General features: G+C 36.6%; 1 protein-coding gene across 2 annotated transcripts; it reads left to right on the forward strand.

Moving 5' to 3' along the window:
• Positions 1-6040: 6040 nt before the first annotated feature.
• Positions 6041-22011, forward strand: SLU7 (SLU7 homolog, splicing factor). Of its 2 annotated transcripts, XM_044661734.1 has the most exons (16): positions 6041-6122; positions 10529-10712; positions 10805-10958; positions 11385-11465; positions 11780-11944; positions 12406-12474; positions 14166-14213; positions 15359-15490; positions 15803-15900; positions 16073-16140; positions 16287-16426; positions 16716-16877; positions 18560-18664; positions 20520-20591; positions 20896-21009; positions 21518-22011. In XM_044661734.1, the coding sequence occupies exons 2-16, from the start codon at positions 10543-10545 to the stop codon at positions 21698-21700; spliced, it is 1761 nt and encodes a 586-aa protein (XP_044517669.1). In that variant the 5' UTR covers positions 6041-6122; positions 10529-10542; the 3' UTR covers positions 21701-22011. The 2 variants fall into 2 exon arrangements, with proteins under 2 accessions (XP_044517669.1, XP_044517670.1); XM_044661735.1 differs by lacking the exon at positions 6041-6122 and having other exon boundaries at positions 10507-10712.
• Positions 22012-22810: the final 799 nt, after the last annotated feature.

The raw sequence follows: 22810 nt of genomic DNA on the forward strand, positions 1-22810 counted from the left end.
GAACCCAGATTGCTTTACCAGCTCCTGAATAAGTGGAAAGAATAATCATTAAACACTTGAAGCTAAGAAATAGATATGAGCTTCTTCCTCCATGTCTCCCAAAATAGGAATAGCAACCTTTAAAGAGGAAATTGCTGCTTGTTTTCTATGTTTTTCTATGGAATGATGATACAAAGCCATATGTACCCAAATGTGTTATAATGTGTCATATTGTGTCAGAGGAAAAAGGCATGAGGAATGGAAAATATGGACAACTCAGTTTCTTAAAAGATAAGCACAGTCCCCAAATATTTGTAGCGGCCTTTTTAGTATTAGCAAAGAACTAAAAAGAAAGTAGATGCCCATCATTTGAGGGGATGACTAAATAAAGTGTGAATATAATGAAATATCACAGTGCTGAAAGAAAGAATGACAAGTACAGAATATCATGGAGAACAAAAATCAAAGTGATACAAAGTAAAGTAAAAAGAATCAGCAAAGCAATTGTGAAGATGGGATTGACTCTCCCCTTGCCTACCTTTAAATTTAATCAACCAAAAGCATAGATACTCCTCCACTAAGTAGAGGAGGTCCACAAGCCACTTTAGACTAAAGTGGGTGACAACTCTCAAAGTGACTGACCACCCCCTGGGCAGTGCTAAGCAAATTTAAAGACTGTAATTGGCTCCTGTAGAGTGGAGGAAGGGACAGGAAGTGATGTGGAAAAAGAACTATAAAGGGTCCTGAACTTCCTGTCTTAGACTTCTTCATCCTGAATTTTTGGGTTGAAGGAACTTGAACCTGGGACTCTGGCTCTTGGACTGCTTCTGGTAAGACTGTTCCTGGAGGGCAGCTGGGTGGCTCAGTGGATTGAGAACCAGGCCTAGAGATGGGAAGTCCTAGGTTTAAATCTGGCCTTGGACACTTCCCAGCTGTGTGACCCTGGGCAAGTTACTTAACCCCCATTGCCTACCCTTACCACTCTTCTACCTTAGAGCCAATACACAATATTGATTCCAAGACAGAAGGCAAGGGTTTAAAAATAAAAAGAAAGTGAAAAAGGTATGTTTAAGTCAGCATCTAGACTTCATCAGTCTCTTCTATAACAGTGGATAGCCTTTTTCATCATAGATCTCTTGGAGTTGTTCTGGATCTTTGTATTTCTGATAATAAGGTCATTCATAGTTAATCATGTAAGAAAACTCTCTTACAAAGGGTAAATCAGAAAGGGAAACCCTGGGAAGATGTTATTGTGGTTAGCCAAGAGTGTTGGTTAGCTAACCCTTAGAGCAACCTTAACTGACTGATCAGGGAGCTAATGGCTTCTCCCTTCTGGCCTCCTTCACTCTTACAAAAGATTATCTGACTGTGTTTATTTAATTAAAGTTGGTTTAATAACAAGTCTTAAAGGGAAGGGATCAGGATAGAAGGAAGTAGGGATTGCTCTCAACCTTAAGCACAGATTGGTTTTCAAGTCTCTCTCAGATTTGAGCTGAGACCAGGGCTCACAGGCTTATGGAGGTTTTCTTTCTTCCTATTCTATACTATATCTATGCTAGCTTTCTTAAATTCAAAGTCTTTAGCAGTCAGCAAGAGGAAAGATCTAGTTTAGCTTGTCTCTTTGGGTTAATGCCCCTAAAGACCAGTGTTACAGTTCAAGCAGTCCCCTTCAAATCCTTTTGTTTGATGGCATGATCCACCAGAATCCAGGTAGAGAAAACAGTTGGGGAAAATCCCAGGAATAGAGGTAGTTTCTATCCTGAGAGGCAGAGAGAGCTCCCTTCAGTCCTGAGGTCCAGGAAAGAGAGTTACCAGAGAGCAACTGTTACTCTCTCAAGTCTCTCCCCTCTCTCTTCCAACTGACTTTTACCTTAGTATATGGCATGAATTGTTGGTCTGTGCCTAGTTTATACCATATTGTTTTCCAGTTTTCCCAGCAGTTTTTGTCTAATAATTAATTCTTCTTCCAAAAGCTTGGACATTTGGGTTTGACAAATGTTACCATGGTTATCATGGTCATTTACTATTGTATATTGAGTGTCTAATCTATTCCATTGATTCACTATTCTATTTCTTATCCAGGCCCAGATTCTTTTGATGGTTACTGCTTTATTTTTTGTTTTTTAAACTCTTACATTCTATCTTGGAATTGATATGAAGTATCAGTTCCAAGAAAGAAGAGTGAAGTTAAGTGACTTGCCAAGGCTAGACACACAGCTAGACAGTGTCTGAGGGCAGATTTGAACCCAGGATTTCCCTTCTTTAGGCCTGGCTCTTTATCCACTAAGCCACCTCTCTGTCCCTTCCTGGTTGCTATTTTATAATACAGTTTGCGACCTAGTACAGCTAAGCCATTTTTTTTCTTCATTAATTCCCTTGGTATCCTTGGCAATTCGTTTTTATTTTCATTTTTACAGATAAATTTTTTTTAGCTTTATGAAATAATTTTTCAGTAGCTTGATTGACATGGCCCTGAAGAAGTAAATTAATTTAGGTAGAATTTTATTATATTGGTATGTGGGCTGAGGTGTTCACCTCAGGCCAGGTCCAGCCCCGGGGTGAACTTAGTTGAGTTCATCCTTAGTCAACTTGGAGAAACTATTAACAACCATTAAACCAACAAGGGAGGGTTTTAGTGTAAGGTAGAATAGAGAGGGTTTGGGGATACTTAGCCAGAAGCAGGAAGTGATAGGGAGCTTCAAGATCTCAAAGAAGCCATCTCATGATGGGTGTAGAGGGAAGAGGGAAGTATTAGAACTTAGAAATTAGGGCATCCTTGCTTCTAAATCCTCCCTCCTTACCCTTTGTTAATCAATAAATCTGTTACTGTTACACCAAGTAGGTTTGAAAGACTGGTTTGTGCTCTGAACCTAGCATGGTAAGGCTCAGTCTGCCTTACTTCACTAAAGGGGACTGTGATACTTATAAACCCAGTTCCCAAGGGTGGTAACAATATCCATTCACCTCAGTTATACTCTATTATTTCAGAGTTAGGTGATTCCTAACCTTCCACTAAGGACACAATACCAGGAGCAGCTGGCAGTTGAGGAGCATAATTCAACTAAATATACTACATGTGGTACTTGGGGGAACTCAGGGACAATACTCCTGCACCCCAGAAGGGAAGGTGAGCTTCAACATATAGGCAAGATCATGGGTAAAAAAAGACTACAAAATGAGCAAAAGACAAAAAAAAAAGGCAGAGACTTTTGAATTCTTTGGGGAGTTCACACACTCAGAAACATGTGAATCCTAGGAGGAGAGTTAACACCTTTAGAGGTGAGAAGTCAGTCTTGTGGACACTGCCCCAGGGCAGTGCTAGACAATTTGGAGGCTGTGATTTAGCCCCTGTGAAAAGGGGCAGAGACAGTAAACCACCTTAAAAGCCATGAAATCCTTGGGCTGGGGGCAGTCAGGTGAAGTTGAGTCTGGTGAAGTGTGTCTCCTGGAGATAGTCTTCCAGGGAACTTCACTGGAGACTGAGGCTTGGATAGTGGCTTCATCTTAGATTCTGACTCCTAGACTACTTCGTTGGGTGAGTGAAAAGGGCTGACTACTCTCCTAGTTTCCTAAGAGACTAGCTTCCATTTCATAGTAGTTACTCACTACCAGCCCTCCTGGCTGAGGACTAGTATAGGTATTTTCTCTAACCTCTCTCATATTTCTCTATTTTGTTTCCCCTCTATTTTGTAAATAAACTTTTGACTTGGGACCATGTTATTTCATATAATTTAAGTCCAACCACTAAATTTAACCTTTACAAAACTGAGATGTCCCTCAATTGGGGAATGGCTGAGGAAATCATGGTATATAATGGTGATGGAATACTATTGTGCTGAAAAAAAATTATGAACAAGATGGTTTCAGAAAGAGCTGGAAAGACCTTCATAGACTAAGGCAGAGTAAAATAAGCAGAACCCAAAAAACACTGTGGTAACAATATTATAAGCCATTCAACTGTGAAAGACATAACTACTTTCAGCAATACAATGATCTGGGACAATTTTGACAGACATGACAAAGAATGATATATACTTCCAGAGAAAGAACTGAAGTGGAGTACTTCAAAACACAAGTCCAGACAGCCAGAAATTCAATAATTGGAACCATATTTATTGATTAAAAAAAAAGAAAAGAAAAAGAAATTACCAGTTAGGACAGCCTTCCCTAGTGGAAGCTGTATCAGACTCACATTACAAGGCAGCTTAAATAGGTTTACAAGATACAAGGCCATCCAGGTTCTTCTTTGTCAAGAAAACACTCATCACAAATACAGGTAGTGATAAATAGATAACACTCAGATCATTCAGAGGACATTTACTTTTCACACGTACCTAAACTTACTCATCCCTAGTTAGCTTATATGTTGACCTATTTGTTTGTACTTAAACACTCATCCAAAGATAGCTATGACTTTTTGTTGTCCATAGGGGAATTTGGACTCTGACCCACCACTTGCCTAGGTTGTTTGGCCTCCTGGAGAGATTAGGTCAGTTTCCTAAATAATGCAGGAGTGGATTAATCTACTTTATTCTCTAACCTATTTCACTTATTCAGTTTACTTCAGAACTGTTGGAATGATAATGCAGACCAAAGTATACAATTTTTCACTTTAGTTTATTTGTTTTTATTTGGGGGTTTTGGTTTTATATGAGTATTCTCTTACAAAAATGAACAATATGGAAATGTGGTTTGCATGATAATACATGTATAACCCAGATCAAATTGTTTACTATCTCCAAGGAGAAAAAGGGAGGGAGACAATTTGAATCACATAACTTCAGAAAACTTATGTGCAAAATTGCTATTACATGTAATTGATAAAAATACATGTAATAGCATGTATTTTTGATAAAAATTGATAAAAATAAAATATCTTTACAAATAAATGACTTGTCCAGAGCCACACTGCTAGAGAATGTCTGAGGCCACATTTGAACTCAAGAAGTCTTCAGCACTATCCACTGCACTATCTAGCTGTCCATACAATGACTACACCCATGTAAATAGGAAGAACAACAAAGGAACCAAAACTGAATGCAGTGAAATTATAATATGACCCTAAAGATACAAGAAGGCACCACACTCTTTTAGAGAAACAAGGGATCGAAAGATGTGGAATATTGAATACTTTTTTAAAATGTTAGTTTTGCAGAACTTTTTTCTTTTCCTTTTTTTATTCTTTCTTATAAGACGGGGGTGGGGGGGAGGAAGGAATACAGTGGGAAACGATGTCAAAACAAAAAATGTATTCAATAATATTTATGGAATATTAAAACAAGCTCAGGTAATGAAGGATAAACAAATTCCAGTGCATAGTATAGTTTCTGGCTCCTAGTTAGCCCTTAATTAATGTTTGCTGACTTTTCTGTAAAAATGTGAGAACTTCCAAAGGAGTTCACGCTGCCTATGAATCAAAAAGGTGTTAAGTATATATGGAGGGGGCAGTCAGTCCCCTGGCTGGGCTGTAGTGTATATGAATTGCATGAATATGGTGGGAGCAAACAGTGGAAGCTAAAGCTGGAAATGGAGGTTGAGGCCAAATCATGGAAGGTTTTGAATACCAGGCAAAGAAATTAGAGTTTTATTTCGCAGGGAGCGGGAGTCCTTTTGGGTTTCGATCCAGCTGTCTATTAAACTGACAGATTCACAAATACGATCATGTCCAAACCTAGCACTCCAATTGCCACAATGCATAATTGCAGAATAAAGCGCAGTTCTCTTTCCCATGCTGCCTGGTGTAACTGATAGATGAGCATTAGTGGTACTAAAAACACTCATGATAAAGTTATACATGACTTTCCTGAGCGACTGACCTTTTTGGTACCAAGTAAATAAACTTGAACCTTCTGAGGTCTCTTGTCAAGGATGGGCGGGGAGAGAGGTGGGGTGAAGGGAGAGCGGAGGGAGCCTGTACAAAGGCACTGCGCATGCTCGCGTCATGCTTTGCGCAGAGGGCAAATGCGTCACTGTCGCTTTAAGAGACGTCAGCCCCAGTGGCTTGTGGGACGCTCGCGAAAGACATTTCGCCCCGCGCCCTCCCCCTCCCCCCCCCCGATATAAATAAAGCTCGGCCGCGGTAGAAGCGGGGTAGGGCACATTCTTTTGGTGTCTTCCCCCCCTCTGGTGCCCCGGGGCCCCAGGTGAGTGTTGCTGGGCTGTCGAGAAGAGGGTGCCTGGGAACACGGGTTACTGGAGCTCGGCCCGGGCCTCCGGCTTCCGCGCCGGCCTCGGGGCAGGAACTTCTCGGCCTATTTTCTTGCGGCCCCTGAGGGAAGGAGGTAGAGCTGGGCCCCGGTAGGGAAGGGGGAACTGGCCTGAGGGGAAAAGAAGGCGCGGGGTGAAGGGACGAGCTTCTCGGGGGCCTGGGTGTGGAGCTGGAGGAGGCTCGAGGTTTCTGGGCCAAACTCATCCCCGCCCCCCGGCCCCGCCTCCTATCATTTCAGTCCTGTCCGACTCCTCTCGACTTCGTTTGGGGTTTTCTTGGCAAAGATGCAGGAGTGGGTTTCCGTTTCTTTGTTACAGATGAGGAAACTGAGGTAGACGGGTAAAGTGCCCAGGGTCACACAGCTAGTATGTGTCTGAAGCCACATTTGAACTCGGAAAGATCGTTCCCTTTTATGGATGAGAAAACTTGGTTACGCTCACCCGGGAAGATTAGTGACTTCACAGCTAGTACACTTTTCGAGGAGGGATTTGAATTCAGAGCTAATGACTTTTTGATGCTATTTGGCGCAGTGGATAGAGTGCCAGGTCTGGAGTCAGGAAGACTCAGCTTCCTGAGTTCAAAAGTGACCCTAGACTTTAGTTGTGTGACCCTGGGTAAGTCACTTAACCCTACAGAATAACAATAACTTGACTCTAGAGCCAATGCCTTTTACACCGAAGCATGCTGCAGGTTGTAGACTCAGAACCCGAGATCTAGAGGGATACTGTGGTCAACGGATAACTAGATGGAGCAGTGGATAGAGCTGTGGACCTGGAATCCATTGACTTTGTGCTAAGCAGGAAATACAAAAAAAGGCAAAAGATAAGCCTTCAGTAACTTATAATTTTAATTGGGGAGACAACATGCATACATACATTTACAAAGCAGGCTCTACACAGTACTGGATAAATAGAAAATAATTAACAAAGGGAAGGCACTAGAATTAGAGATGTTGGGGAAAACTTCTTGTAGAAGACAGGATTTTAGTTGGGACTTGAAGGAAGTCTGGGAGGTCAGTAGGCCTGAGAGGAGGAAGTAGAGCCTTCCAAGTATAGGGGACAGGCAGAGGCAGGAAGAACTAAGTTCAAAACAAGCCTCAAACCTTTAACTGTGACAAACCATTTATTTAACCTTTGTCAGCCTTGTTTTTGTCATCTGTGAAATGGGGGTTGTTGTGAGGCTAAAATGAAATAATAGTTGTAAAGTGCTTTACAAACTAGCTATTATCATTATCATCATCAAAGTTAACCTGTACCCCAAGCATGAATCTGGTCCACTTCATCCCTAGTGATTGCTCATACAGCATTTGTTATTCTCCCTGCCCTTGACTTTCCATTTTCTGTGTCCATACCCTTGTACACAGGCTGCCCTTCATGAATGGAGTATATTCCCTGCTCACCTCCACTACATATACTCCCTCACCTTATTTCTTTTGAAGTTTAGCTAAAATTTTGTTTTTCTTTATCAAAGGTGTATTTTCATTTATTGAAAAAAATAAATTTAAATTAAAAAAACAGGTTCTGTGTGCCACCTGAAAAATCTGCCCTGTAGTTTCCCACCTCCCTCCATTTGCTAGTGATTTCCCTAGGAAATTACTTTCTACATATTTTACATTTAATTTTAGATATACATGTAACTAACCATTAGAATGTAAGATCCTCTTAGGCAAGAGTTGTTTCTTTTTTGTTGTTTTGTTTTGTCTTTATATCCCTGCTACCTAGCACACAAGAAATACATAACAAATACTTGTTGAATGTACAAATGATGGAGAATTCACTTTCTCCTGAGAAAACTTATTTTTCTTTTAGGTGCCTTTAAGGGACAGAAAGAAAGTATAAACAACTCTTCTAGGGGGCCTTAACTTTAAATACTAGTTTATTTGTTTTTAGATTTCCTTTTTTAATCAATATAAAACCTTTGTCCTGCTAGTTTCTCCTAGTTCTATATTCTGAGGACATATAGATCAAATCTAATCTCATTTCTGTAAGTCTGCTCTTAAGTTAATTGAAGATGGCTAACTTGGCCTACCTAAGTCTTCTTTGTTTTGGAATAAATATGTCCATTTTTTTAACACAAATTTCAAATGACATAGTTTCCAGCACTTTCATCTTCACAGATTCATTGATTTTTAGTTCTTTGAGATCATTTTTCCAATCATTTTACTTAAGGAATGAGGAAGTGGCCCAAGTTGGAAATTAGCCCAAGGTAATTTACATAGGTAGTGGCACAGCTGAGGCTTGGACTTGAGTTTCTTGAAATCTTAGTCCTGTGTTTACCATCCTCCTGATGTGCTCCAGCTTATTAACATGAATCAAATATTTCATTGATGGAGAAATTCCAAACATGCTTCTTTTCATTGCCCTTTGATTTATCCACAACACAGAATCTTCAATCATAAGCATTCTATGATTTGAAGTTATGTAACATTACTAGATTGGTGATTTTTTTAAACTCTGGATTTTGTGGTAAGGTATTACCTGGTTGATCATTGAGCAAATTGAAATTTCTCAAAAGTAATTCATCTCATAGGCTTGCATCTTTGGGATATGGGGCCCACCTCACTATCCATTTACAATGCCTTTCCAGGATATAGATACTGACACATTATTTCAATGCATATACACATTGTAATCTGGGCAGAACTTGATTTTTCCTTGTAAACTACCAGCCCCGTCTCTTTTTAGAACCTGGGAATTTTGCTTGATAAAGTTGCCAGTATTCCAGGACCCATTGACGTAAGCTTAATGTCTTTCATAACCAGAGAATCTAGAGCACTGGTGTCAAACTCAGAAACAGAAACCACTTATCTAAGCATAAGGAATACTCTGGCCACATATTGATTTAGGGGTTTTTTTGGTCAGAAAAAAACAATCATTGAACAAAAAAGTTCTTTATTATTTCTCTGCTACATTTCCATACTAATTCATTAGAATGCATTTAACTTATAGGAAAAGTCCGATTTGGTTTTGGTTTTTTTTCCAAACGATATGTCAACACAATTTTTAATATTCATTTTCTAACATTTTGCAGTTCATGTTCTTTCACACCCTCCCACTCTTATCTACTGAGCTACCTACCTTCCCACCTATTAACATTATCTATCTTCTATTTTATTTTTGTCAAATATTTCCCAATTACATTTTAATTTGGTTTAGACCTGCTGCACTCAGGATTGTGTATTTGACATCCCTAGAGTAAGGGATTCAAGTTGGATCAGTTGGCCTCTGAAATCATTCTAATTCTTATTCTATTCCATTAAGCAATCTCTAATACCTGTAAAATATTTCTTTCTCCTTTGCCTTTATTAGTATTTGAGTTTCCTTGACAAAGAAAGAATAATCTGTTTCTTTTCTGTCTTTAACACTACTTCCACTAACTCCTCTTAAATAATTTTACAGACACTTGTATAAATAAAATGTTTATCAAAATTATTGTAAAGATTCTCACCAACCTGGCCCATCCAGTCAGTCAGGGAGACCCCAGTCAGGACTAAGTATGCATTTGGTGCTTTGGTTAAAAAAAAGAAAAACGAATCCCTGCCAAGCCTTGTTGGTAGAATGGACAGGGAATGTACAAGAGGAGCTTCAACTTAAGGAGGGAGTCAGCATGGTGTAAGGAGAATGAAATAAGGGAAGGAATGTAGCAAATAAGAAGAAAGTAAAGAGGGTCTTTGAAACATTGTTTAAATGCACAGAAAAGAACAGATGGCAGGCCAGAACTAACTATAGGCAGAGAAACACATGTTGAGTTTAATATGTACAGTATTTAAAAGGAAAAGCAAGCTAAATATAATAGAGAAATGTTTTATATACAGTCCTCTTTCTGTACTACTTTGTATCTGGATTTGCTCATTTTTTAGTGTTTGTTAAGTTTAAAATAAAAAAAGCCTTATTTAAAGAAGAGAATGACTGAGACCTAAGTACATCATTTGCTACCTGTGTTTTCTAGAGCAAGTCTCTTAGCTTCATTGGGCTTTGCTTTCCTCATCTGTAAAATGAGGGCATTGAACTAAATGATTTCTAAAGTTCCTTCTAGCTCTAAATCTATGTTCCTATGAACGTTTTGTGCAAATTTATAGCTTCACATACATAAATACATACATACATACATATATATATATATATGTTTGTTTGTTTGTTTGTTTATTTACTTATTAAGTGCTAGGGGTATGTGAAACCAGTGGAAGACTTCTATCAGTGTACCTGTGCTGCTACTATGAAGGAATGAAAAGTTGTGGAATATAACTTATAAGGCCCCAGGATTACTTATTATTGGCATGTATCCAAAAATGATATAGGGAAAAACTGCTTCCTTTAAATCTAAGTTATTTTTCCTCCTCAGATATAACCGGGACCATGTCAGCTACTGTGGCAGAAGCAATAAACACTGCCCCCTCAGGGGGATCAAATGACATGGGTTTGGAAGAGCCAAAGAAAATGACAAGGGAAGACTGGAGGAAGAAGAAAGAGCTAGAAGAACAGAGAAAGCTGGGAAATGCCCCAGCTGAAGTAGACGAAGAAGGAAAGTAAGTGATTATGTTTTCCTGAAAAGTATATTTATACTAAACATACATTAATTTCTCCCTTGTTGAACTTTCTAACTTTTATCTTATTACAGAGATATCAATCCTCATATTCCTCAGTACATCTCCTCTGTGCCATGGTATATAGATCCATCAAAAAGACCCACACTAAAGCATCAGAGACCCCAGCCTGAGAAACAAAAAGAATACAGTTCATCTGGAGAATGGTATAAGAGGGGTGTGAAGGAGGTATGTGAATTGTGGGTATGAGTTGGTAGAAAATTTTTAAATTATGAACATAATCCTCCCCCCAAAAAAAAATCTTTTAAGGAAAATACTTTTTAAAAAAGAAACCTATTTTGAAGTTTAAAATTCATATGATGTGTATATTAGCATATAGGCTTTTGCTAGTCAAAGCTGAATTACCAAAGTCCAGACTTTCCCTCATAGTGAGTGCCCCAAATTTCAATGGGTTGTCTTTTGAGGATGTTTTTTTCCAATCTAGTTCAAATTAATTATTCTTCCAACAATATTTTACTTTATTATAGCAAATCTTCCAGTATTATAGGGTAACATTGTCTTGAGAAACATATTAAAGAGCATATTCTGAAAAAAAAATTATTTCTATATATATCTGGATGGAACCAATTCTATGCATTTTGTTTGCATTTTTAGAATATCGTGACCACAAAATACCGCAAAGGAGCATGTGAAAATTGTGGGGCTCTGACTCATAAAAAAAAAGATTGCTTTGAGGTAAGCTTTATATTTAAGGCTTTAGAGAGTCTTACCAGGGATTCTGTTTGTTTTGTTTTACTTTTCTGAGAAGTAATGAAAATGGGTTTTTGTAAAATTATTTTTTGTGAATAGTAGTATGTTTTAAGAAAATTTGATCAGAATAATTAGAAAATCCCAAATGAAGGAAAAGTAGTCATCAGGCAAAGTCAACAACATTTATTCTCTCTAAAATATTGTTGTCATTCCAATCTGTATGAAAGAAAGACTAGATCAAAGTGTCTTCTAAGGACACAATTTTTTAAGAAAAGATAAAATAATGTGCTATTTTCCAGAGACCTAGGCGTGTTGGTGCCAAATTCACAGGAACTAATATAGCACCAGATGAACATATCCAGCCTCAGCTTATGTTTGACTATGATGGTAAAAGGGATCGGTGGAACGGCTACAACTCAGAGGAACATATGAAGATTGTGGAAGAATATGCCAAAGTGGACCTGGTGAGTAAAAAATCTCTGATTTTCCATAATTTCTATTGAATAAATGTACATTTTGTTTTCTGTTCCACATTCTGTATTAATAAAACATAATGAGCTCAGAGAATATGTCTAAAATGGCATATAGCTGTTGTGTTTCATTTTTAAGTTAGTAGTAGTAATAATGGATTTAACCAATTAGTAAATGACCTTAACCTCAACCAGCCAGAATGTTTTGTCTTTTGATTTTAGTGCCAATTAATGGAATTACTATTAGGTAAAGATAAGATAGAGATATTACCTGATTACCTGAAGCTGTAGTTTATTTTATGTTTATAATCATAATGTTTGTAGGCTGGTAGGAAATCATGTGGTCCAGTTCCCTGCCTTTATTGAAAACAGTAAAAGTACTAATTATTTGTTTCATTATTTTTTTTTAATTTGTCAAAGGTTGCTTTGTGATTTAAAATATTTCTGTTCTATAGGCTAAACGTACACTGAAAGCTCAGAAGCTACAGGAAGAATTAGCCTCAGGAAAATTAATGGAACAAGTGGTAAGTAATTGAATATAATAGCGTCTGTTAATTTTTCAATGAAATGGATTTAGCAAATATTTAATTAACTTTGCTACAAGGTAAAATGCATTTAGACCTAATATTGAAAACTGGAGATTTAGCAGAAATATTGATGTGTCAACAATATAGACTTTAGATAATCTCAAAAATAGTCTTTTTTTTTTTTGAAATAGCAAGTTATAAACTTTCTCTTTGTTAACCTACTAAGGTAAGGTTTGCAGTCTTTTAAAAGTGCTGTTCCGTGGTGTCAGCTCCTTTCCATTAGGCATTTGGTAGGTGGAACAGAATGTTGAATAAATTCCTTTTATAGAAAGTGAAGGTAGGGGAGGTTGAACTCCCAATCTCAAATTAAAACAAACACATGAGGATCAATGCCATTTTTTTAAGTGTTTCATTAAAATTTAATTTTGAGGAGTAGCAAAATGGCTCAGTGGATTGAGAGCCAAGGCCAGAGAAAGGAGGTCATGAGTTCAAATCTGGCCTCAGACACTTCCTAGCTGTGTGACCTTGGGCATATCACTTAACCCCGAATGCCTAAATCTTACCATTCTTCAGCCTTGAAACCAATACACAGTATGATTCTAAGACAGAAGGTAAGGGCTTTTTAAAAAACTTAATATTGAACATCAGTAAAACTAAACATGCTTGGTAGCTGTTTACATTTAAACTAATTTATTTCAGTGCATAAAGAATGACTTCAGTAAGAATTCTCATTTGCTTTTCTTCATTGTAGTGTGTATACAGTTCGTGTAGTTCTCCATTTCCCCCCTTCTATTTCATAGAGAGCTGTCTAGATTTCTTTATATTCCTAGGTCTTAATTAAAGCATTACAACATTATTGCCTCATTGTACCTGTTTAACCATTACCTTGTTGAACATTTAGGTTATGGGGTAGGTTTTTTTGTTTGTTTTGCAGCTACATAAAAATAATAGAAAAAATTTTTGAATAATGTTTTTGATAACTTTTCAGTGTATTTGCCTTGCTTTTAATTCCTGAGTCTGGCAGTAACTCCAAGCAAAGAAAAGGGTATGGCAGCAGTATGTGCCCATGTGCCATCTTTGCCAGAAATATTTGCAGTTAAACCTAGCAGCTTTTACATTTGAATCGATTATTTGAGCTTCAATATTTTTAAAGCCTACTTGGGTAATTACTGTACCCATTGATCAGTCAGTTCTTTGGACTTGCTAGCAAATATAGCCAGTTGTATGTACTGAGTAGTACAGCAAATGCATCTGATGTGTTTATTTAAAATATTATTCTTTGTTATATTTTATATCTATACATATATAATAACACAGTTTCTTCCATTGGATGCTTCTTACACTGATGCATACTATAGCTCCTCCTTTGTACTTCTTATGTCTGCCTTTCTATCAATCTTTCATGAGGAATTTATATAATTCTAAATAATAAGTCTAAATAACAGATTTAAATGATTGAGCTAAGGATAAATCATTTTAAGTAATAATGACTATTGATAATGAAATACACTTAAAATATGGGTGGTAGTAGTTGTATTTAGAACTCTTACTGGCCCCAATATTTAACAAAGTAAATTTTAGCATAATTAGGTGTTAGAATGGTATTAGATGTCTTATAATATGTATGCAGTATTATTATATGTACAAATTCAGAAGTTACAAAATCCTTGTTTTCTTTCTTATTGCAGAATTCTCCAAAACATCAGTGGGGAGAAGAAGAACCAAATTCTCAGACGGTAGGAAATTTTTGCCTCAGAAATAACTAGATCTGGGGGCAGCTTGGTGGATCGAGCCAGGCCTAGAAACAGGAGATCCTAGGTTCAAATCTGGCCTCAGACACTTCCTAGCTGTGTGACCCTGGGCAAGTCACTTAACCCCCATTGCCTAGCCCTTACCACTCTTTTGCCTTGGAAGCAATACAGTATTGATTCTAAGACAGAAGGTAAGGGTCTAAAAGAAAAGAAAATAACTAGATCTACATTGACTTTTCATGGCTACTATTGGTGCAGTGGAGAAGGGGTGAATAGCCTGTGTTGATTATATAACATATACCTATAGCTTGAGAATTCCAAAGAACATATTAACTGGGTTATAGTTCCCTGAGAGAAATGCTGACTTTTCATTTCTAGCATGCCTTTGTTACTCACACCCACACAAATAAAATTACATTGTATATACGTTAAATTTAAGAGAGGCAGTGTAGTAGAGTGGATAGAGAAATGGTCTTAGAGCCAAGAAGATCTGGATTCAAGTCCTGATTCTTACCCATACCAACTTTTTATATATGAATCTGAGCAAATCACTTAATCTGTTAGTACTCTTGGCCAGGATTCAACAAGGGCCTCATGTAGAAGATGGTACTTGATTTGAACTTTGAAGGATAGTAGGTGTTCTAAAAGGAAGAGATGTGGAAGGATTATAGTAAGATAATAATAGTGTTTAAATTTAAAAATAAAATTTTATTGTATTTAAAAATGCAAAAACTATTCTTAGACAAAAAATAAAGCCCATGAACTACGCACATTTAAGACTATAAGCTATAGAGAAGATGCTGATCTGCATTGATTGAGGGAGTTTCCTTATCTGAAAGTTACCTCTAATATGAAAGTTACAATGAAATCACTTGTACAGTCCTTACCCCTATGTTTTGTAGTCACTTAAATTTGTATGTTTTGTTTCTCCTATTATAATGTAATTTCTTTGGTGGAAGGGATTATATCATTTTTATCTTTATGTTTACTGGGCCTGGTACAAATTGTATGCTATATAATTATTTTTTGTTAGTTAATAATAATTTGGTATTGTTCAAATGAGCCCACATAAATCTTAATAAAACCTTGATCCATTTTCTTAATCATTTACTAACTTTGTTCTCTTTTAGGAAAGAGACCATAACAGTGAAGATGAAGATGAAGATAAATATGCAGATGACATTGATATGCCTGGGCAGAATTTTGACTCTAAAAGACGAATTACAGTCCGGAATCTCAGGATTCGAGAAGACATTGCTAAAGTAAGCTCTAAATTGTCTTAATTTGTAACCCATTAAAAATTCAGATGCCAAAATTAATTTATATATAATTATATATGTAGAGTTATAATAGTACTTTTTTTAGTAGGAATGAGAGCACTTCCAAGACTAGGCCTTTGAGAGCCTAAAACAGTGATGATATTATGATCCTTTATCTAATTCTTATCTCTGCCTCCCCAGTGGTGCATATCCTGTACTCTGATTTTTCTCAGATATACACCATTTGATTCAAAACTTCTTAACTGTACAAGTAAATGTTAGAACTAAATGTGTTTTCTTTTTCTTCTTTCTTAGTATTTGCGAAATTTAGATCCCAATTCTGCCTACTATGATCCAAAAACAAGAGCAATGCGAGAGAATCCCTATGCCAATGCTGGAAAGAATCCTGATGAGTAAGTATATCTATTTGTTTTGTTTGCACATGGCAGTACAAAAAAATATTTTAAAATAAAGATGAGATGAGCCAACAATTCGATTAAAATGAATATAATGTGTCAAGATCAGAAAAGAAACAGTCTTTCTCCTGAGAAGAATAATCTTAAATAATCTTTTTTCTCCTCTCAGAGTTAGTTATGCAGGAGACAATTTCGTTCGATACACTGGAGATACAATATCAATGGCACAAACACAGTGTAAGTATTTGTTTCAAATTACACCTCACCTTGATAGTATAAGCTTTTTCCTATGAGAAAAGATTTGCTTTCACATAGTAGGTGCTCAGTTTATGTTTTCTGAATGCAATATTTAACTAATAACTTAATATCTTTATTCACTTTAGTGTTTGCCTGGGAGGCTTATGACAAAGGGTCTGAAGTACATCTCCAAGCAGATCCAACAAAACTGGAGTTGCTATATAAGTCATTTAAAGTCAAAAAAGAAGATTTCAAAGAACAACAGAAAGAAAGCATCCTAGAGAAGGTAATTTTGGCCAAAACTGAAGTTGAATAATAATACTGTCAAAAGAAAAAGTTCCTTTGGTTTATCATTTTTTCTATATTTTTTATACTACTCTAGCAAACCTTTAGTTTAGGAGTTAAAAATTCAAGGCTATTACTTTCCTCTTTCATTTGTATTTTGTATATGTTCTTTTTCTCCTGAGAAGAATTCAGTAAAGTTTTCTTGGATTTCACTGATTCATAAAGTTGCCTTAAATATATGTTTGAGTGAAACCTTTCAGCATACTTCACCAGGTGTAATTTCTTTTCAGTATGGAGGTCAAGAACACCTGGATGCACCCCCCTCTGAGTTACTGTTAGCTCAAACAGAAGACTATGTGGAATATTCAAGACATGGAACAATCATCAAAGGACAAGAGCGAGCTGTTGCCTGCTCTAAATATGAGGAGGATGTTAAAATCAACAATCATACAGTAAGCTCAGAAAATCAGAACTGCCTGTGCTGTCGCTTTATGTTATTTTCATGTTTGTCTATTTTAGCTAATATACCTATAATGCTAAGGTAGCCGTTATTGCTTTAAAAAACTCATTAATCTATAGTAGATTATGGCACATTGAAACTATCAAATCCAGCATATTAATTGCATACTACATTTAGAACTTTGCTTTCTTTTTCCAGTTTGTCAACTCTAGGATCCCAGTCACACCATCACTTTCCTAACCTCTTTGCCACCTGAGGGCATCAGGGAAGGCTTGATATAAAAGAAAGCCCATAAGCCAAAGGAAATAAAAGTTCAAAATAAAGAGGCAGCAAGGTGGCTCAATGGATAGAACACCAGACCTGGAGATGGGAGGTCCTGGGTTCAAAGCTGGATTTAGATACTTGCTACCTGTGTGAGCATAGTCACTTAGTCCCAGTTGCCTAGCCCTTACCACTCTCTGCCTTAGAACCAATACTTAGTATCACTTCTAAGACAGAAGGTAAGGACTTTTTAAAAATAAAAAAAAAATGATGGAAATAAGATGGAAGTACATTTTAGGCATGGCGGACAAACCAGTGCAACAGTGTGACAAGTTAGCCAATTTTCCTAGACTGTAAAGTGTGAGGAGGACAATAATTCATAATAAAGTTGGGGCCAGGTTGTGAAGGGCTTTAAAAACTAAATGGAGAAGCTTATAGTTGATCCCAGTGGCACTAAGAAGCTCTTGTAATTGGGTGAGTTTTGATAGTGATATAGTCAGACTTATATGTTAGTGAAAACTTACTTTGATAGCTGGGAAGATTGATTGTAGAGGAGAGAAAATTGAGGCAGGAAGACCCATTAAGAGGTTCTCCTAATAGTCTTGGCAAAGAGTTTGGGAAACTAAACTAGAGTCGTGGCCATGTGCATAGAGAAAGGGGGACAGTTTCAAGAGATACTGTGAAGATAGAAATTTTGATTTGATTACTGATTGAATATATAGAGTGTTGAATAACAAGGAGTCAAGGATAATTTTGGAGAAAAACAATATGAATATATTGTCACAGAAGTTGATCCAGTGATATCAAATGCTATAGAATGGTCAAGGGGGATGAGAATTGGACTATTGGATTTAGTGATGATTGTGTCATCAATGACATTCAAAACACCCATTACAATAGAGGAATGGGGTTGCCAAATTAAGAATTACATTTGTAGAATACTTTTTTTCAAATGCTTTCTTTTTTTCACTTTTACATCCCTTGTTGCCTTTTATCTTCCTAACCTGGTGAAGTATGTAGACTGGGAATTAATAACATTTGACAGATGAAGAAACTAAAGTTGACAGGTTATTTGAGAATATTTTTTAAATTGGTATTATTTCAGATATTCAATAAAATTGTGTTTATATTACTAATTTTCCCTGTTGGTATAGAAACAATTTGCTAAGCAGAAGTTAACTGGAGTTCAAGTTAATAAGATTTTATTAGATTGCCTTTGAACATGTAACAGAAATATCACACTTATAAAAGTAAACAATAAAATCTGTATAAGGGAGCTCTAAAACTCACCTCCCTCCTTTATCCCTCTTGCTAAATTGTTCTAGAGGCCTTATATATACACTCTTGAATTTAATCAGGATATTTTTAAATAGTGTATATTCTGTTTTTCAGTAATATCTTTCTCATCTACAGCATATCTGGGGTTCCTATTGGAAAGAAGGTAGATGGGGATACAAGTGTTGTCACTCTTTTGTCAAGTTTTCCTACTGTACTGGAGAAGCTGGGAAGGAAATTGCTGTGAGTATTCTGGTTTCTATAAGTGCAATAAATACTATAGACAGGGCAGCTAGGTGGCTCAGTGGATAGAGAGCCAGACTTGGAGATAGGAGGTCCTGGGTTCAAATTTGTCCCCAGATACCTCCTAGCTGTGTGACCCTGGGCAAGTCACTTAACCCCAGTTGCCTATCTTGTCTTCTGCCTTGGAACTGATACTTACTGTTGATTCTAAGACAGAAGATAAGGGTTTTTTGTTGTGGTTTTTTTTTTAATCGAAAAAATTTATTTAATTAATTTATAATATTTTCCCATGGTTATGTGATTCATGTTCTTTACCTCCCCTCCTCCCTCCGAAACCCCCATAGCCAACAAGTAATTCCACTGGGTTTTACATATGTCATTGATTAAGACCTATTGCCATATTATTAATATTTGCATTAGGGTAATCATTTAGCATCTATATCCCCAATCATATCCCCATCGACCCATATGATGAAGCAATTGTTTTTCTTCTGTGTTTCTACTTCCATGGTTCTTTCTCTAGATGTGGATAATGTTCTTTCTCATAAGTCCCTCAGAGTTGTCCTGGATTGATGCATTGCTACTAGTAGAGAAGTCCATTCACTTGTGCCACAGTGCATCAGGCTTTGTGTATAATGTTCTCCTGGTTCTGCTCCTTTCACTCTGCATCAATTCCTCGAGGTTGTTCCAGTTCACATGGAATCCATCCAGTTCATTATTCCTTATAGCACAATAATATAATATTCCATCACCATCAGATACCACAAAAGCCATTCCCCAATCAAAGGGCATCCCCTCATTTTAAAATTTTTTTGCCACTACAGAGAACGTGGCTATAAATATTTTTGTGCAAGTCTTTTTCCTTTTTATCTCTTTGGGGTATAAACCCAGCAGTGGTATGGCAGGATCAAAAGGCAGACATTCTTTTAAAGAAGAGTTTTTTTTTTTTAATGAATGAATGAATGAATGAATGATGAATAAATAAATACTACAGACTGATTATCTTTAAACATCAGGGTCAGTTATTTTTCTTGCCTGCCTTTACATTTTCTAGAATTATTTTCAGAAAACTACTTTCTGATCTTAAAAAAAGCAACAACATGGTATTGTGAATAGAGAGCCAACTCAGAAGCAGAGGATAGCTGGATTCAAGTCTTAGCCCTGAAATATCTTGGCTATATGACCTGGACAAGTCATTTAATCTCCATGTCCCTAAGCACCTCTCTAAGACTAGTTGCAGAGATAGTGCTGACCTGGATTGGTGGAAAATATGTCCTCACCTAGAAGTTCTTTATACCACTGAAATCACAGATCCAAGTCCTTATCCCTATCCTGAGCTGAGAAACAGTTAAATTCAGATTGTAATGGCATGTTTCTATTTTGCAGTTACAAAACATGTTCACATGAGAATCAGTATCCACACTCCACAGCTAGAAGGCTCAGGGTATTTGTCACTTTGCCAAAGTCATATAGGCAAGAAACAAGGTCATTCCTCTCACACACAGGTGTCAAACTCACATAGATCTTGATCCCTGTGAACTGCATATAGACTTAGAAAACTATAAATTAACATTATCTAGGTTGTAATATCTTTTTACTAATTTTGTTAAAAATTTCCCAATTAATTTTAATCTGGCTCCAGGATTTTTGCTTGTGTGAGTTTAATACCTCTGCTCTAACACATCGTCTTAGGCTATAGTTGGAAACCCATCCACTATAACAAAGCTTTAAGTCAAATATACATTAAAAACACTCTCTTCTTAGGTGAATAGTAATGTGGGGAGTACCTTTTCTCTCATTGTGTTTGTTTATTATGATACAACAATTCAGTTTATTTCCCTTTTTAATTAAACAGAATGCAGATGAATATATTCCTGATGATGCTGAGGGAGAAGAGCAAACAAACAGACCAAAAACTCTGATGGAGGTAGGCCATGGCCCTTTTCATTTAACAGATCACCAGTGTTTTTTACAGTCTATAAATAAGTGTAGAAGGAATAAAAAGTTGACCCTTATGATAGCAGCTCACATTTATATAGCACTTTATAATTTACAAAAGCACTTTGCTTACAGCAGACATGTAGAATAATTCATACAAGTATTATTACTATTTTATCAATGAAGAGATGGGGGCTCATAAAAGGTTAAGGAGGTTTCCCCAAGTTAACACAGCTAAATTCAAACCAAGGACATTTGCCTTATTAATACTACATCTTAATCCTTCCTCAAAGCTTCACCAAGAAAAACAGAAAGAGGAGAAGAAGAAGAAGAAGAAGAAGAAGCACAGGAAGAGTAGTTCTGACAGTGAGGGTGAAGAAAAGAAAAAGCATGAAAAACTGAAAAAGGTACTTGATGACTTTGATATAACTGCCCTTGATGTATAACCTAAATTTAATTCCTAAGGCATATGCTTTATTTAAAGGCCTTACCCCAAAGAGTTTAGAATGTTTGCAAATGAAATATGCCTGTTAAGCTGTCTAAAAAAACTGACTCACTGACCTTGAACTAAAACTTTGAAGTGTTGGATTTAATTCTCTACTTGAAACCAAGCCTGGGAAAACCTATCAAAAAAAAATTCTGTTGTCATTTAGCAAAAATTCTTTAAAATTGACTATGATAACTGAAACAAATGGAAAAATTCATAGCGAGAATTGACTTTTACAAACTAAAATTATGTGGCAAATTGAATGATAATTGGCTCCAAGTTGGAGTGAAGAACTCCTTGAGGTCTTCCTCCTGAGTGATTTCCAACATCAGTACCCAGTACTGCATTCATTCTGCCCTGCCACTGTGGAGCAAGTAGACTCATGCCGAAAGCTCCCCTATTCATTCCTTCTTTCTTTTTCCAATTAGGCTTTAAATGCTGAGGAGGCTCGCCTCCTCCATGTCAAGGAAATCATGCAGCTAGATGAGAGGAAGAGGCCCTACAATAGCATGTATGAAGCCCGAGAGCCCACAGAAGAGGAAATGGAGGCATACAGGATGAAGCGCCAGCGGCCAGATGATCCCATGGCTTCGTTCCTTGGACAACAGTGACATAATTTGAAAAGAAATTCAGGACACCCAACTTGTATATATTCCTTTTAATCTCTTGGTAAAGAGATGGGAAAATCCTCATTTGTTTTTCTTATGACTCTTTTAAATAAATTTTTGAATCTCTTTCATCAGTTCATTGCCTTCTGCTCCAGGGGAAAAAAAGACAGGAAGTAAGTTATGGAGATGTTTGCTAGAATTTTTAATTCATTGACTGCAAGCCACTTTCAACAATTGACTTTAAAGATGTCAGTATCATATGATTTGTTTTTTTAAGGTTTAATATTTAAAAGCTTAATATTTATAATATTCAATCTTTTTTTACTTCACTTCTTAATTCTCTCCCTCCTACTTTCCTCTGCTCCACCCTTTGAGAAGGCAAGAAAAATCTTGTTACAAATAAGTATATCAAGCAAAACAAATTCCCATGTTAGCCATGTCCAAAAAAAGAAAGAAAATATGCTTCTGGGTACTCTTTTGAGTCTATTCACTCTTTATCTCAAGATGGATAGCATGTTTCATCATGAGTTCTTTGGAATGGCGGTAGAATAGCATTAGATTTAAAACTAAGAGACCCTAGAAATTATTTCAATCCCCTACCTCTTTTACAAAAAAGTAAGTTGAAGCCCAGAGAGGTTCAGTGACTTGCCCAAGGTCATGCAGCTAGTAAGTTGTGGAGCTAAAATTCAAACTTTGTTCTTGACTCCAAACTCAGTGGTTTTCCACTATACTACCACCTTTGCTGGGCCCTTTTTAGTTTTTAGATGCCTTTTTGGTTTTGCCACACAGCATTTCCAGATAGAACCTCCTTCCACCTCAACATTGAACCTCTCCTATAACAGAAAAAAAATGTTAATCAAAAATAACAAGATATTTATCACATCTCAGTGAAAGAAAGTTTTCTGTTATTGTCTGCGTCTTCTCTGCTAAGAGAAAAGAAGTGTTTTTCATTATCAGTTCTCTGAGACCAAGACTTTTTTCATTGCAGTTACTTAGAATTTTCGATTCCTTTAATTTATTTTTTTTAATTTACATTATTACATAGTGTGATGTTTTCCTGGTCCTGTTTATTTCACTTAACATCAGTTTATACAAATCTTCCCTTGTTTATCT

This window comes from Gracilinanus agilis, chromosome 2, assembly GCF_016433145.1.
Source record: "Gracilinanus agilis isolate LMUSP501 chromosome 2, AgileGrace, whole genome shotgun sequence".
NCBI classification, from domain to species: Eukaryota; Metazoa; Chordata; class Mammalia; order Didelphimorphia; family Didelphidae; genus Gracilinanus; species Gracilinanus agilis.